This window comes from Plasmodium yoelii (assembly GCF_900002385.2).
Source record: "Plasmodium yoelii strain 17X genome assembly, chromosome: 5".
NCBI classification, from domain to species: domain Eukaryota; phylum Apicomplexa; class Aconoidasida; order Haemosporida; family Plasmodiidae; genus Plasmodium; species Plasmodium yoelii.
The window spans coordinates 475,103-491,891 of record NC_036177.2 but is presented as its reverse complement, the minus strand read 5'-3'; the positions used below and the strand labels follow the sequence as shown (position 1 = coordinate 491,891).

Genomic DNA, 16,789 nt, shown 5'->3' with positions numbered 1-16,789 from the left:
ATATGGGACAATTTATTTATGCGTATTTTTGTGTGTATAAATGTACACACGTAAAGCACTGTACTTGTAAAAAATAAATGCTCACATGAATTGGAATCATAGGAATAAGATTGGGTATATATGGTTTATTCATATATTCGTAATAAAAAATATAATAATGTTACTATTATTAATAAAATGCACACACAAGTTTGCGCAAAAGGAGATACTCTCTATAATACTATATATAAACGTATGTTTTACATGTGCACATATAAATATGAATGGCGAATATATTTTATGGAATATTTATAGATAATGAAAAAATAGACATATTATTTTTTTTTAATAATTTATAGCCATAATTTTAAGGATTGGAGAAAAAAGGAGAAATATATTATTATATTATAAATATGGTATATGTGGTATATGCTTATGGGTACACATTAGAGTTACCTATATATGAAAAGGTTCGAATTTTTTTAAATTTGTATCTCTATATTTGTGGAATATAAATTTTTTTCCAAGTGAATATGTAAACGTACATAAAATATCTGTATATAGTTATGCACGTATGAATGCTTCAAGATACACAAGAGCATATACGTATATACATGTATATATATTTATATATTCCAAATGTGTCTAAAAAATATACCTAAACGTGGTATACTCAGTTGAACATTTTAATATTGGCTAGCCGCTTCTAAGCCTTGGCATAAGGCCATATAATATACTTGTATACAAACATATAAAATTAAGGGCCTCCCTTTGGTCTTACATAAAATATATATAATGAATGGGGAAGATGGTGTAGATAATGATAATTGTGGGTACGATGAAAGGGTTGAAGAAATTATGAATATTGGGTTGGATTATTTTAATATACAAGGATGTCTTAGGGAAGAATCTATAAATAGTGTAAAGAATGATGACGATATAATTAAAATGGTGCAATTGTTTTATGATAGTACAGATGGATGCTTATTTATATTTAATGATAAAGATTGTTTAAAAATATATGATTCTATAATAGATTTATATAAAAGAAGAAAGAAAGAAAAATTTATAATAATTTATAAAACCCCTGAAAATAAAGTATTATACTTAGAAATGAATAATGATGCTGAAAATATTATTAGACGATTTTTAGAAATATTTTTTTCTAATTTTATGAACAAGAATGAAGACATAAATAATTCGTCTCTTCTTATGGAAATGAAAAAAAAATTTAATAATTTTTTATTAAATTTAAAAATAGTATATGGTGAGATGGAAGAGAAGTTGACATTACCAAATTTACCTTCAGAAGTGAAAGAAGGAAATATAAGTAATTTAGAAGAATATTTAACACATTTTATTAAATGCTATCATATAATATTAAGAAGTTTTATGGCATATAAAAAAAATAATTATGAAAATTGTAATGAGTTTTTAAAATGTCTAAAGAATAAAAATACGGACATAAATTTTTTACACGATGAGATAAATAAAGAAAGCTTTACAGAAATAATTAATATAATATTAGAAAAAAAGAAAAATTCTAGTTATAAAAATATAATTGAAAATATAAAAACTGAGATAGTAAGCCATAAATCTGAAGTTTTCGATTTATATACTCATTTAAAACCAGTAGTACATTTTTTACAAAAATTAGAAAATTCAAAGGAAGAAAATATTGAAGAAAAAAATGTATATTTAATGCCAATTGTACATTCTTTATCTTTATCAATTGAAAAATCGGAATATTTAATTAAGAATTGCAAATTTATTTTCAATTTTTTATCTAGAGTATTAATAAATATCTGTAATCAGAACATGAACACTCCAGATATAATAAACTCTATATACAATTGTATAGATGTATTAAAAAGTAAATTATATAATACTTTGAATTTTTTACTCACCTTTTTATATTTATTTAAAATGTATAAAGAAAAGGAAACGAATGTAAAACTTCAATCGTTAAATGAATTGAGTGGAAAACGAATACACGATTTGATAGTAACAGTGAAAACAAATGAAAATGAAAACGACAAAAATGAAGATAAAATAAATATCCTTAATGATTCAAAAGTAGAAGAAGAGTGTAAATATTTCCCACTTATTAGCTTATATATATATAAATTAAAATTGCTAGTTGAATATGTTAAGACCTATCAAACATATATGAAACTTGAAAAGATTGAGATACCAGGTGAAAAGGGGAAAAGATTAACAGAAGAAATACATAATGTTTTAAAAAGCTTTAATACTGTTAATACTACATTTTTAGATATAAACCATGAAATATTAAATAATCAAGAAACAATTTTTATAAATAAATATAACACATTTGATAATAAAATAAAAGAATTAAATAAAAGATTAATTTCTATTTTTGTGCATTCATTTGATAATGATTTAAACAAAAATATAAAGTTATTGAATTCGTTTCTGATATTAAGAGATATTCATTCTATAGAATTGGAATTAATTAGACACACTTCTATGCTTTGTCAGAATCTTAAAAATGAGTTTATATTAGTCGACAATTTATTTATAAAAAATACTACTATAATAGAGAACAACAAGAGTATATTCATGGAAAATTCATTTCAAGTATGTAAGAAAAGTAATGAACTTACAGATTTGAAGGAAAGTGAAGAAATTACAAATGTTGAAATTGTACAAAGCAATGGAGATTTAGATAATTGTCTAAAGAAGCTAAATATCAACAATAACTCTGCATTATTTTGCGAAGTAATAAATTTATTTATGGCTCTTTTAAAAAGGATAGAACAACAATATTTTCCGTTGAAAAAAATAATAGACATTTTAAATTTAAAAAATGATAAAACTGAAGAAATAAATATACTATATAAGAATATAAGTGAAAAAATAAGTAAATATATATGTGAGATTAGCAAAGTATGGTTTAAAGATACAATAAATGTTGTAAATAACTTTTTAAATGAAAATATCTTTAAAATAAAATCTGGAATATTTTATGTAAATTTTCATCCATATATATTTATGTTTATAAATAATGTAAAGAATTTTTTTTTAAATAATTTACCTATTAATGAGGAATGCTTAAAAATATATAATAGAGCTAGTTCGTTTAAAAATTTTATTAATATATTAAATAATATAACAAAAAAATATAATCGTGTAATGACAAAAATGTTAACTGTAGAAAGAGATTTATTTGAAGACAAATTAGTATTGGTAAAGGGAATATTATTAAAAGGGGTAGAGGAATTAAAATGGACAGATAGTGAAATACACACATATATTGAGAGTGTCGATAAAGATATGTCGGATGTGTATAGTAGTATATATTCTCTGCATAGTAATATTTCATTTATCTTAAATTTAACAAAAGGTTGGATGAAAAAACCAATAATAGAAAAACGCAAAAAAACCGAAGACATATATAACTATTTAAATACGTATAAGAACAATATGTCTATATTAAAAAATCGATTAAATGAAGATTTAAAAAATATCAATATAAAAATAAAACAATCTTATGATATATTAAAAATAAAAAAGAATAATATAATGTGGAAAAATTATTTAAAATTTTTAAATAACATTGTTATGGGTAAATTGATTGAACTTACTAATTTGCTATTTAATAACTTATATGAAGTTATGCAAAATGGAAAAAAAGATGAACAATTATTTTTGATTAAAATAAGTTTTATTGATAGCAAACTAAATTTAGATTTAAAATTAAGAAGTAAAAAATCGTTTTCTATTACTAGCATATTTTATAAATGGGTTCATGATTTTATAAATATTTCATCGGATATTAAAAGAATCGATATAAAAAATGGGGATTATATAAACGAAGTAGTTTTAAGTTTAAGTGTAAATTATAATAAGAATAGAATTGAAAATTATTTTGAAAGTACGATTGAAAAGGCATATAAATATTTGCAAACTTTTAAAAAATATGAAAATATATGGAAAAGAGATATAAAAAAAGAGTTTATAGCTTTTAAGGAAAAGAATGAAATTGCTTTATATCCAAACTATTTTGAATATAATTACAATTTTAAAGATTCATTAAAAATTATTAAAATAAATATACCACATCGATTTCCAAATATATCCTCTTATAAAAAATTTATTTTATTACTAAAAGATGAATTAAATAATTATTACAATTTGAAAACACATGAGTCTATTAATTTTATATCTTTTTACTCTGAAGAAGTTATTCAATGTTTAATTAAGTTTACAAAAAAAAATATTTCTTTATATACAGAATTTTTGCAAAATTTTGTAAAAGATGTTATATATGCTATTAATACTTTTTATGAACATATTATTACACATCTAAACGAGAATAATATTATCGATTTTTTTTATAAAAATGGAAATGATGAAGATATGGATAAGGATAATATGATTATATCTAAGGACAAAAAAAAGACTTCTATAAATTGTAGTAATAATGACGAAAATAAAATGAACGAAATCAGTTACAAGGAAGATGAACAATTAATATCAACTGATTCACCAAAAATGATAGATGTAGTACAAAATAAAAATGATAACGGAAATGATACTGTTAATAATGATGAAGTAAATAAAAAAGATGCATTTTATAACCTAATGAGAAGTATTAGAAGTGTAAAATTAAGTAAGAAAATAATACCATTACTTTTCCAGAAAATAAAAGAAATAATAGACAAATTAAAAGAGCTAGACATAATTATAAAATATAATGATGTGTTAGAAAATGTCGAAAAAAACAAGGAAAAGGTAGAAATTCAATATAATGAAATTAAAGAAAAGATATTAAAATATAAAAATAAAGAAATTAAAAACATAAAAATAGAAATAAAAAATTTTAAGGAAGAATTAATAAATTTAAAAAACGAAATATTTAAAAATATTCCAAGCCATCCAAAAGATATATATAATTCTCCTTATGAAAAAATTAATGATTTTAGAAACAAATTTCAAATATATAAAGATAAACAAAAATATCATAATGAATTAGAAACCTTATTTGAAATAGATATAACAGTATTTGATGAATTGGATGAAATAGATGTAAAATTAAAATGCTTAAAGCATTTATGGGATGTAGTAAATAACATTATATTTTTTATAGAAGAAGAAAAAAAGAAAATGTGGAGAGATATAGATGTAAATAATAATATATATATAATTGATTTTATATTACTATATATTAGAAAAAATTTTGTTGATTTAAAACACTTACCAATTTATGAATATATAACTAAAGAATTAAAAAAATTGTCACACGTTTTGCCTTTGTTAGTAGACTTGAATAACGATTGTATATTTGATAGACATTGGAATATTATTATTAACATATCAGGAAAAATAAGCAATTTACATTCAAACATAAGAGGAATGACGCATAATAGCAATCATTTTGAAGATGTGGATTTAGATTCTGAACTTCGAACTAAGATAAGCAATACATATAACAATGGAAAAGTATATGATGAAGTGAAAAATGGTGAAAATGTGCAAACAACTTCAAATAAAGAAGATGAAAATTATATGAATACGCCAAAAGTTTTAAATACTATTAATAGGAGCAACAATAACTTAAGTGGTGTGATGGGTAATAGTGGTAAATTTAATTGGGGAGTAGAAAAAAACAAAGATTCGGCTCTAAGCAAAAATTTGAAAATAAAATACAAAGAATTGACGTTGCAAGAATTTTTTGATTTAAAATTATACAAACACGTAGATGCAGTTCATGATGTAATAGAACAAGCAAAGAAAGAAAAGAAGATTGAAAATAAAATAAAAGAAATAAATGTAATATGGAAAAATATGGCTTTTGAATTTGTTAAGAAAAATACATATATACAGATAATAAATATGGATGCAATATTAGAAATGGTTGATATGCATACATCTGAGATATTATTTTTCATTAACCAAAAAAAATACATATTATTTATACAAGATACAATATTAAATACTCAAGAAAACCTTAAAAAAATTGATGAATTAATTAATATATGGAGAAAATTTTTAAGTAAATTTGAAAGATTGCAACCCATTTATTTAAACTCTGAAGATATTCATTCGCAATTACCTCAAGAAAGTAAAATGTTTTTTCACATCGAAAGTGAATATAAAGAAATAATACAAAGTGCTTTTGAACAAAAAAATGTTTTACAAGTTTGTTTAAATGAAGAATTATTTTATTTGTTGAGTAAATTTTTTAAAAACATTGAACTGTGTGAAAAGGCATTGAACGATTATTTAGATCAAAAAAAAAAAGCTTTTCCTCGATTTTATTTTCTTTCAAATATAGCTCTATTGGACATTCTAAGTAATGGAAAGAACCCACTAAAAATTTTACCTTACATAAATGATGTCTTCAATGCAATAAAAACTATAAAATTTGAAAACGAATGTGGAGAAGATTTTTCTGATAATTGTGATGAAAAAGGTGTAGAACCCCAAAACAGCATCAAAAATATGAATATTCACATAGATGTTGAAAATAGCGATTCAAATGGTGATGGGGACAAAAATAAATCATCTTCAGGTTCCTCAACAGATGCTGGAACAGATAACGAAATGGAAGGACAAGTAGACATAAATGGAAATAGTTCTAAAATGAATAAAAGATCCAAAGGATATAACAGTGTAATTAAAACAAATGAAAAAGGGAATAGTCAATATGAAGTAAAAGAATATACAGCAAAAGGGGTATATAGTATTGAAAATGAATACCTAAATTTTATTGAAGAATTAAAATTAAAAGGAAATGTAGAAAATTATTTAAAAGATTTAGAAAATCATTTAAAAATTACTCTGAGAAGTATTTTAGAAAACGCAAAAATATGTTCTGAAAATTTAGATGAAAATACAAGAGATGAAACGATGATATCAAATTATGTAAGTCAAATAGTTTGTACATGTAACCAAATAAGTGTAACAGAAGAAATAAATAAATGTTTTGATGAATTAGAAAATGGTAATGAATCAGCATTTATAGATTATAAAAAGATGTTAATTGAAAGAATAAATAAATTAATAAAATTGGTTGAAAAAACAGATGATTATAATATTAGGACTAAGTTGCTATCTTTAATAATATTAGATGTGCATACAAGAGATGTAATCGTATCTTTTATCCAAAAAAAAATATCAGATAATACATCATTCGATTGGCAAGCTCAATTAAAATATTATTGGATTTATGATAAAAAAATAGATAACTATACATGTGAAATAAAGATATGTGACTTTAAAACAAAATATTTATATGAATATATTGGAAATTCAGGAAAATTAGTTATAACACCATTAACTGATAAATGTTATATAACACTAACACAAGCTTTAAACTTAATTTTAGGAGGTGCACCTGCAGGTCCAGCTGGAACTGGTAAAACAGAAACAACAAAAGATTTGTCAAAGGCTATTGGTATTGCTATATTTATATTTAATTGTAGCAACCAAATGAACTATTTTAATATGTCACAGATATGTATAGGATTGTCTCAAACTGGAGCATGGGGATGTTTTGATGAATTTAACAGAATAAGTATAGAAGTGTTATCGGTTGTTAGTACACAAATTAAATGTATATTTGATGCTATTAAAGAAAAAAAAGTCATGTTTCATTTTATTGATGATGAAATAGTATTAAAAAAAACATGTGGATTTTTTATAACGATGAACCCAGGATATGCTGGAAGAACAGAGTTACCAGAAAACTTAAAAAATTTATTTCGATCTTGTTCTATGATAGTTCCAGATATAAAATTTATTTGTGAGAATATGTTAATGTCCTTTGGTTTTATAAAAGCAAATAAATTGTCGTATAAATTTGTCGAGCTTTATCAATTATGTAAAGAGTTGTTACAAAAAAATATCCATTATGATTGGGGATTAAGAGCAGTTAAAGTGGTTCTAATTCAAGCTGGAAATTTAAAAAGGAAATATAGCAATTTTGACGAAGAAGTAATTTTAATGAAAGCATTAAAAGATTTTAATATTCCCAAAATTACTCATGAAGATATACCGATATTTTTAGGGCTAATCAATGATTTGTTTCCAAATGTAAATTGTAATATATTTAATACAAAAGAAAATAATGATGAACAATGTGGAATAGAGAATAATGAATATTTGGTAGATGATTCAGATGGAAAAAGCAAAAAAAATGTTTCAGAAAAAAATTCAAAAGGGGAAGAAAATAATTGCCCAAATAAAATATGCAATTTTGAAGATGCAATAAAAATATGCTTAAAAGAATCGAATCTTCAAATGGATGATAATTTTATACTTAAAGTTAAACAATTAAAAGATTTAATGGATGTAAGACATTGTGTTTTTATATTAGGAGAAGATGGATGTGGTAAATCAAGTGTAATCGAGATTTTAATAAAAAGTTTAAATAAAATAAAAGAAAATTGTTTACACGAAATTATAAATCCGAAATCTATTGAATCATATGAACTTTATGGATATTTAACAAAAAATAATGAATGGATAGATGGTGCATTATCTTCAATTATGAGAAAAATGTCTAGAAATATATCACCTTATAATGAATATATAAAACATAAAATAATTTTATTAGATGGAAATATAGATGCAGAGTGGATAGAAAGTATGAATACTGTTATGGATGATAATAAAGTATTAACACTAGTAAGTAATGAAAGAATTCCTTTTACTAAAGAAATGCATTTATTTTTTGAGATTACGAATATGAAATATGCATCTCCAGCAACAGTTAGTAGAGGTGGTGTTCTTTACATTAATAAAGGTGATATAAGTTATAAGTTATTTATAAGTTCATGGATTAATTTGTTAAATAATAATATTGCAAAAACGGAATTTTATTACCTTTTTAATATATTTTATGCACAAAATATTGAAACACTAAGAAAACAATGTAAATTTTTGTACAATTTATCCAATTTAGATATTGCAAAATCTATTTGTAGTTATATAGATTATTTTTTAGCAAAATATGAAAAGTATATTAATGATGTAATTAAAAAAATTGAAAATAAACAAAATGAAGAAAATATATTTTTAAATAATCAAAACGGAGATCAGCAAGTTGGTGAAAATGCTGTCTCTCCTCATACAGGGGATGAAAGCCAAAGAAAAGCAGTGACCCCAAACAAACAAATTCAGAATGATAATATTCAAGGAATAAGAAAAAATGAAAAAAATGTGGAAGAAAAAGTGTTTAATGGTAGTATCACCAACCAAAGTAACAATAGTAATTACAAAATAGAAGATTTTGAAAAGAATAGAAAAGAAGGGAAATTAGCTGATGAAGAAAAAAATACAGTGAACAAAATGAATTATAACTATGATATATTGAAAGATTATTATAATAGTTTTTTTATGAACTCCTATATGTGGGTTTTGAACAATTTAATAGTTGATGATAAGATAATGAATTCTCGAAATCTTTTTAATAACAGTATAAAAGGTAATTTGAAGGTAAAAATGGGAAATGATTATTGTTGTAACTACATTTACAATGTTTATGAAAATAGTTGGAAACATTTGTCTACATACTTGGACGAAGATATTTTGATTTTGCAACGAATCAAATGGAATTTTGACGATCCAGAAAATAAGGAAAGAGAATATGGAGAAAGTATTCAAGAGGAAATTGACGAAAATGATGAGATAGAAGAAATGGTCGATCTGAATGAAGAGGAAGAAGGTGAGGATTTGGATGAAGATATAGAGCATGGAGAATCTGAACAAATAGAAAATAATTCAGAAAGTATACAAGGGGAAAAAAATGTTGGAAAAAAAGAAAATAGAAAAAAAAATAATAAAAAAAAAAAAGTTGCAAGTAACTACATTGAAAGCATGCTTCCACATAATTATGACGAAATATATATAAATACAATTGAATTAATAAGAATAGAAAAGATGATAAAATATTCACTAGAAAGAAATAAACCAATTTTAGTATATGGAAATAATGGTACAGGAAAAACCAAATGTATAAAAAACAATATAAATATGAATATCGAAAAATTTACACATACAATAATAAGTATAAATTATTATACAAACTCATTTGTTTTACAAAAAATAATTGAAAATAATGTAGAAAAAAGAAATACAAGGACATATGGTCCACCAAATCAAAAAAAACATATTTTTCTTTTAGAGGATTTAAACATAACAGCTAAAGATAATTGTGATACCCAACAAATGTTAGAATTTTTAAGACAATTATTAACATATAAATTAATATATGATCGAGAAAATTTAGATGAGAAAAAATACATTCATGATATATCTTTTATTGGTACAATTAATAATAACACTAACAAATTTATTGATAAAAGGATTCAAAATAAGTTTAATATATTAAATATAGATGACATAAGTATAAAAACATTTGAAAATATATATAAAATAATATTAAAACAACATTTACTTAAATTTGATGATTCAATAAAAGGACTATTAAATAATATAATTTTATTTTCTTATGATTTATATAGTAGTATCAATGGAAATGTTGCATTTAATTTGTCTAACTTTGCACCTCATTATTTATTCAATCTAAATGACATACACACAGTATTTTATAACATAATTAAATATACTAATCCCGATATATATAATAACCAATTTAAATTTTTGATGATATTTTTCCATGAAATACAATATGGATATATAAACAAATTAATTTCTTATGACCATATTAATATATTTACACAAATATTTAATAAATTAATTCAACAATATTTCCCATTTTTTAATGATGATTTTGAAAAACATAAAGAAGTTTTTGACACTGTAAATGCAGAAATGAAGGGGGTTAATAAATTGTCTCAAAAGAATACAATAGTTTCTGATTACGATAAAGATAATGGAAAACCAAGTTATGAAAATAATGATGAAATTAAAAGAAATTCTTCAGATGAACATGAATCTTGTAATAAAGAATGGGGACGATTACCAAATGGTAATGGTAATAATAGCGATATGAATAATGCTGATTTGAATTTGGCTAAAAACCCAATATATGATTTCAGTAAAAATATATTTACTTCTTTTATATCTGTACGAAACGGAATGGATAAGATGTATTTAAATGTGAAACGATTTTATGTACTAAAGGAAGTGTTGGCAGAAAAATTAAACGAATATAATAGCAACCATGTAGAACTTCCATTAGTATTATTTGATTATGCTATAATTCAGATTTGTAAAATATGTCGAGTTTTAGATTTCAACATTTCTCATTTGATGCTAGTTGGTTTTGGGGGTTCAGGAAAGCAATCATTAATAAAATTAAGTATTTTTATTAATTCTTTAAATTTATTAAATATATCTACAAATAATAAATATGATGTAAATTGTTTTAAATCGGATTTACAAGAATTTCATCTAAAATGCGCAATAAAACCAGGTACTGTTCATGTTTTACTATTAAAGGAAAAGGAAATATTAGATTCATTTTTGCCTTACATAAATGATCTTACTTCCACTGGTTTATGTAATGATCTATTTACAAAAGATGAATATTTAGGAATATTTTCATCAATTCGTAATCAAATAAAGTATTTAAATATTGGTGAAAGTAATGAAGATGTGTTTAATTATTATATTAGTAAAATTCGAAAAAATTTCAAAATAGCTATCACACATTCACCTATTAGTAATTTATACAGAAACAGATTAATAAAATTTCCATCATTACTTTCTAATTTTTCATTTATATATTTTTTACCATGGCCATATGAAGCTTTAATAAATGTATCTAATAAATTTTTAGATGATGTTGAAATAAATGAAGAATTAAAAAAAAATATTTGCGAGCATATGGCTTATGTCCACACTAGTACAAATGATATGAACAAAAAATATCTTGAACAAAAAAACAGATATAATTATGTTATTCCTAAAACTTTTTTAGAGTATATATATTTTTATAAAAATTTATTAAGTGTTAAAACTTTTGAAATTGAAAAATCGGTAGAAAGATTGAATAAAGGTTTATTGGCGTTAACAAGTACTAAAGAAAATGTGCAAGTCTTAAAAAAAGAGATCGAGATAAAAATAAAAAATATAGAAGAGAAAAAAATAGAAGTAAATGAAATACTAAATAAAGTAAAAGAGGCGACTGAAGTAACAAATAAAGAACAAGAAGTTGTTAATGAAGAGAAAAAAAAAAATGAAATATTTACAAAAGAAGCCATAGAAATACAAATAAGAGCCGATAAAGAATTGAGTGAAGCGTTACCTATAATGAATAAAGCTAAAGAGGCAGTAAATTGTATAACAAAATCGGCTATACAAGAATTGAAATCATTGCAAAATCCCCCAAAGGAATGTCTAGATGTTACACATGCTGTTCTTATTGCATTAAAAGAAATAAAAAATTATTCATGGAAATTTGCTCAAAAAATTATGAATAATCCAACACAATTTTTAAGTAAATTACAAAATTTTGATGCAGAAAATATGGATGATGAAACTGTAAATTTATTAGCACCATTTATACAAAAGAAATTTTTTAATTATGAAATGATGAAAACAAAATCATCTGCATGTGCTTATTTAGCTTTATGGTTAATTAATATAGTAAAATATAATGAGGTATATAAAAAAGTAAAACCACTTATGGATAAACTTCAAGAAGCAACAAACAATAAAAATAATGCACAAGAAAAATTAGATCAACTTGAAAATAAAGTAAAAGAGCTAACACAAAGTGTTGAAAATTTAAGAAGAAAAATGAATGAAGTTAATGAAGAAAAAAATAATGTCATAAGAATATATAATGAGTCAAAAGACAAATTAAATAGAGCTGAAAATTTAGTAAATATGTTATCTGATGAATATTCTAGATGGTCAGATGAAATTGCTATTATTATTTCGAATAAAAAATATATATATGGTGACTGTTTATTATTATCATCTTTTATTACTTATCTCGGTGTTTTTTCGAGTTCTTTTAGAATTAAATTATGGAAGAATTTATGGTTAGAGCATATTAAAAAAAGTAATATTTTAATTAGTAATATTTCTTCTCCTATTGATATTATGGTTCAAGATATACAAATAGCTACTTGGAAAAATGAAAAATTGCCAGAAGATATTATAAGTATAGAAAATGCATTAATAGTTAGCACATGCTATAGATGGCCTTTATTAATCGACCCACAATTACAAGGATTAAAATGGTTAAAGGTAAAAGGGGGTAATAATATTACTTGTCTACAATTTAACTGCAAAAATTTTATTCAAAAAGTAAAAAACGTTATTTTAAAAGGAGGGTATCTAATCATTGAAAATATAAATGAGGAAATTGATAACGTTATTGATGGTTTATTGAACAGAGAATTTATCAAAAAAGGAAACGACACTTATATCAAAATTGACAACGAAGAAATACAATTTAATTATCCTAATGCAATTAGCCGAATTTCTAAGATTAAATATTTTTTCGAAAATACATTAAATTCGAATACCACTTCTAGCAATACTTTTAATAGTGATAAGAGCGGAAATATGGGAAATTCTGAAAATGCTGAAAATGCTGAAAATAATGAAAATAATGAAGATAGCGCAGACAATTTAAGCATCCGAATGGATACCAATGAGAAACAGTACAACCAGAATGTGAATAAATCAATGTCTAATGGAAGTTTTTTAAAAACAAATTTCTTTAACTTAATATTACAAACAAAATTAAGTAACCCTCACTTCAAACCAGAAATGAACAGTCAATGCACTTTAATAAATTTTAGTGTTACATGTGAAGGACTAGAAGAGCAAATACTAGCTATTATTGTGAATATAGAAAAACCTGAATTGGAAAAACAGAAACAATTATTAGTAAAAAATCGAAATGAATATAAAATAATTTTAAACAATTTAGAAGATGAAATTTTACATCAATTATCTACAGCGGATTCATCAACTATTATAGACAACATTTCTCTAATTAATAGTTTGAGAACAACAAAAGACACATCTATTAATATACAAAAACAAGTTGAAGATTCAATTATTACTGAAACGAAAATAAATAAAACAAGAGAATTATATAGAACGTTGGCAAATGAAGCATCTATTGTTTACTTCATTCTAATCCTTATGCATAATATTAATTACATGTATCAATATTCTCTGGATTCTTTCATAAATTTATTACTTAAATCGATCGAATCTGTGAATACTGCTGAATTGGAAAACGGAAATAACCAACTTGACTCCAAAATAAATACAAAACATGATAGTATATTTAGTAAAGGTTTTAGTAATGGAGAAAAAGATGAAACTGACTATTATGAATCTAATATTAATTTTGGCGAATATAATGAACAGAAAAGAAATGACAGTAATATTATGAATGAAGATGGAAATGTAATATATGATGAGCATATAAATAAATTAATTATATCATTTAGAAAAACGATATATTCATGGATTAGTCGAGGTTTATTAGAAAAAGATAAATTGTTATTTAATTGTATATTTGTATTTAAATTATTGGAAACGAAAAAAATATATGACAAAGATTTTAATATGGATTATCTAAACTTTTTTTTAAAACCTCCACGAAATAATATAAAAGGTGTTATTGAAAATCCATTAAAAGAATGGCTAAGTGATGAATGTTGGGAAAATATTTTATGTTTATCCAAATTTAAAGAATTTGAAAACATTGCAAATAATATACATATAGATGCGCAGCATAAATTTAAACAATGGTGTTTTGAAATACAACCAGAATTATGTAAATTACCATTAGAATGGAAAAAATTAAATGATTATTCTTTTAAAAAATTATTAATTATTAGATCATTAAGACCTGATAGAGTAACAGTAACATTAGAAAAATATATTAAAAATATATTACCAAAAAGTGAGGAAATAATGGAAAAAAAAAATTCATTTATAGATACATTAGAATCTTCATACAACTTTATGATTAATTCTACGCCAATATTATTTATTTTAACACCGGGTTCTGATTTTATAAAATATGTAGAATTATTAGGGAAGAAATATAAATTCTATTTAAATAATAATTTACATGTTGTATCATTAGGACAAGGACAAGAATCTATTGCATTATCAAAACTTGAGTTATCTCATAAAGAAGGACATTGGATAGTTTTAGAAAATATTCATTTAATGGCAAAATTTAATTTAATTTTAGAAAATATAATTGATAAATATTCAGCCGAAGGTTCACACCCAAATTTCCGTTGTTTCTTAACATCAGAAATAACAACAAATATCCCAATAAGTATATTGGAAAGATCAATAAAATTAACAAATGAAGCACCAACTGGTTTTAAAGAAAATTTAAAAAGAGCTTTTACTTTCTTTTCACCAGATGATTATGAAGAAAAAGATTTAAGAACAAAAAATATATTATTTTCTTTATGTTATTTTCATTCAATAATAGTCGAAAGAGCAAAATTTGGAACAAAGGGATTTAACATAAAATACCCATTTAGTCTTAGTGATTTGAGAGATAGTGCAAAGGTTTTATTCAATTATTTAGATAATCAAAATTCTATTAAAGTTCCTTGGAATGATTTGAAATATATTTTTGGAGAAATTATGTATGGAGGTCATATAGTTAATGATAAAGACATGCTAATATGCAAAACATACTTAAATTATTTTATGAAAGAACAATCATTAGAAAAAATGCAATTAATACCATTTTCTAAAAATACACAATTATTTAGTCCTAATAATTATTCATATGATAAAATTTTAAAATATATTGACACACAAATTATTGGAGAGTCCTCTATATTATATGGATTAAATCAACATGCAGAAATGAACTTTAGAATAAATGAGAGTACAAAATTATTAAAAAATATTTTAAAACTAAAAAATAAAGAAACATCTACATTTGTAGAAGAATTAACAATAGGTGAAACTATAGAAAATAAAACTTCAAATATTTTATCCGAAATTTTAAGTGAAATAGATAATGTATTTTTTAACGTGGATGAATTAATGAAATCAATACCAGATGATCAAATAACTCCATTACAATATTTCTTATTTCAAGAATGTACTTTAATGAATTCATTAACAAAAAATATGAAGGATTCGCTAAAAGAATTAAATTTAGCTATTAAAGGAGAAATTAATATGAATAGTAAAATCGAAAACTTAATGAATTTTCTATATAAAGACAAATTACCAGAATCATGGAAAAATAATTCTTATTCTAGTAACAGAAATTTATCTTCTTGGATAAATAATTTAAAAGAAAGAATCGCATTTTTATCGGATTGGTTTAACGATCCTTTATCAACACCTAAAGTTTTTAACATTTCTTTATTATTTAATCCTAACAGTTTTTTTAGTGCAATTAAACAAATATTATCTCGAAATGAAAAATGCGAATTAGACAAAATTATTATGCAAGTTGAAGTAACAAATAAATCCTTAAATGATATTCATTCATATCCAAAAGAAGGTGCATATATATATGGATTATATTTAGATGGGGCTAATTATGACATAGAGAAAAATACTTTATGTGATGCCTCATCAAAGCATAAATATTTTTTAATGCCAGTTATACATTGCAAGCCAGTTGTTAGTATGGGGAAAATTGATAAGGACGTATATGAATGTCCTGTATATAAAACTTTATCAAGAGGTAACACTTATGTAACGAATATAAATTTAAAAACGAAAGAAAGTTCGGAAAAATGGATTCTCGCTGGAGTAGCTTTAATTCTTGATATTGCTGACGAGTAATTTAATTGAAAACATGGATATTGCAATTTTTTTATAGAATAACGATATGCATATAAGTGCAATC

The 16,789-nt window shown here is 23.2% G+C and overlaps 1 protein-coding gene across 1 annotated transcript; it reads left to right on the top strand.

Moving 5' to 3' along the window:
• Positions 1-774: 774 nt before the first annotated feature.
• Positions 775-16,725, top strand: PY17X_0508400 (dynein heavy chain, putative; the record flags this gene model as incomplete). The annotated part of the gene is made up of 1 exon (XM_718566.2): positions 775-16,725. The coding sequence occupies one exon, from the start codon at positions 775-777 to the stop codon at positions 16,723-16,725; it is 15,951 nt and encodes a 5,316-aa protein (XP_723659.2).
• Between the last annotated feature and the right edge of the window lie 64 nt (positions 16,726-16,789).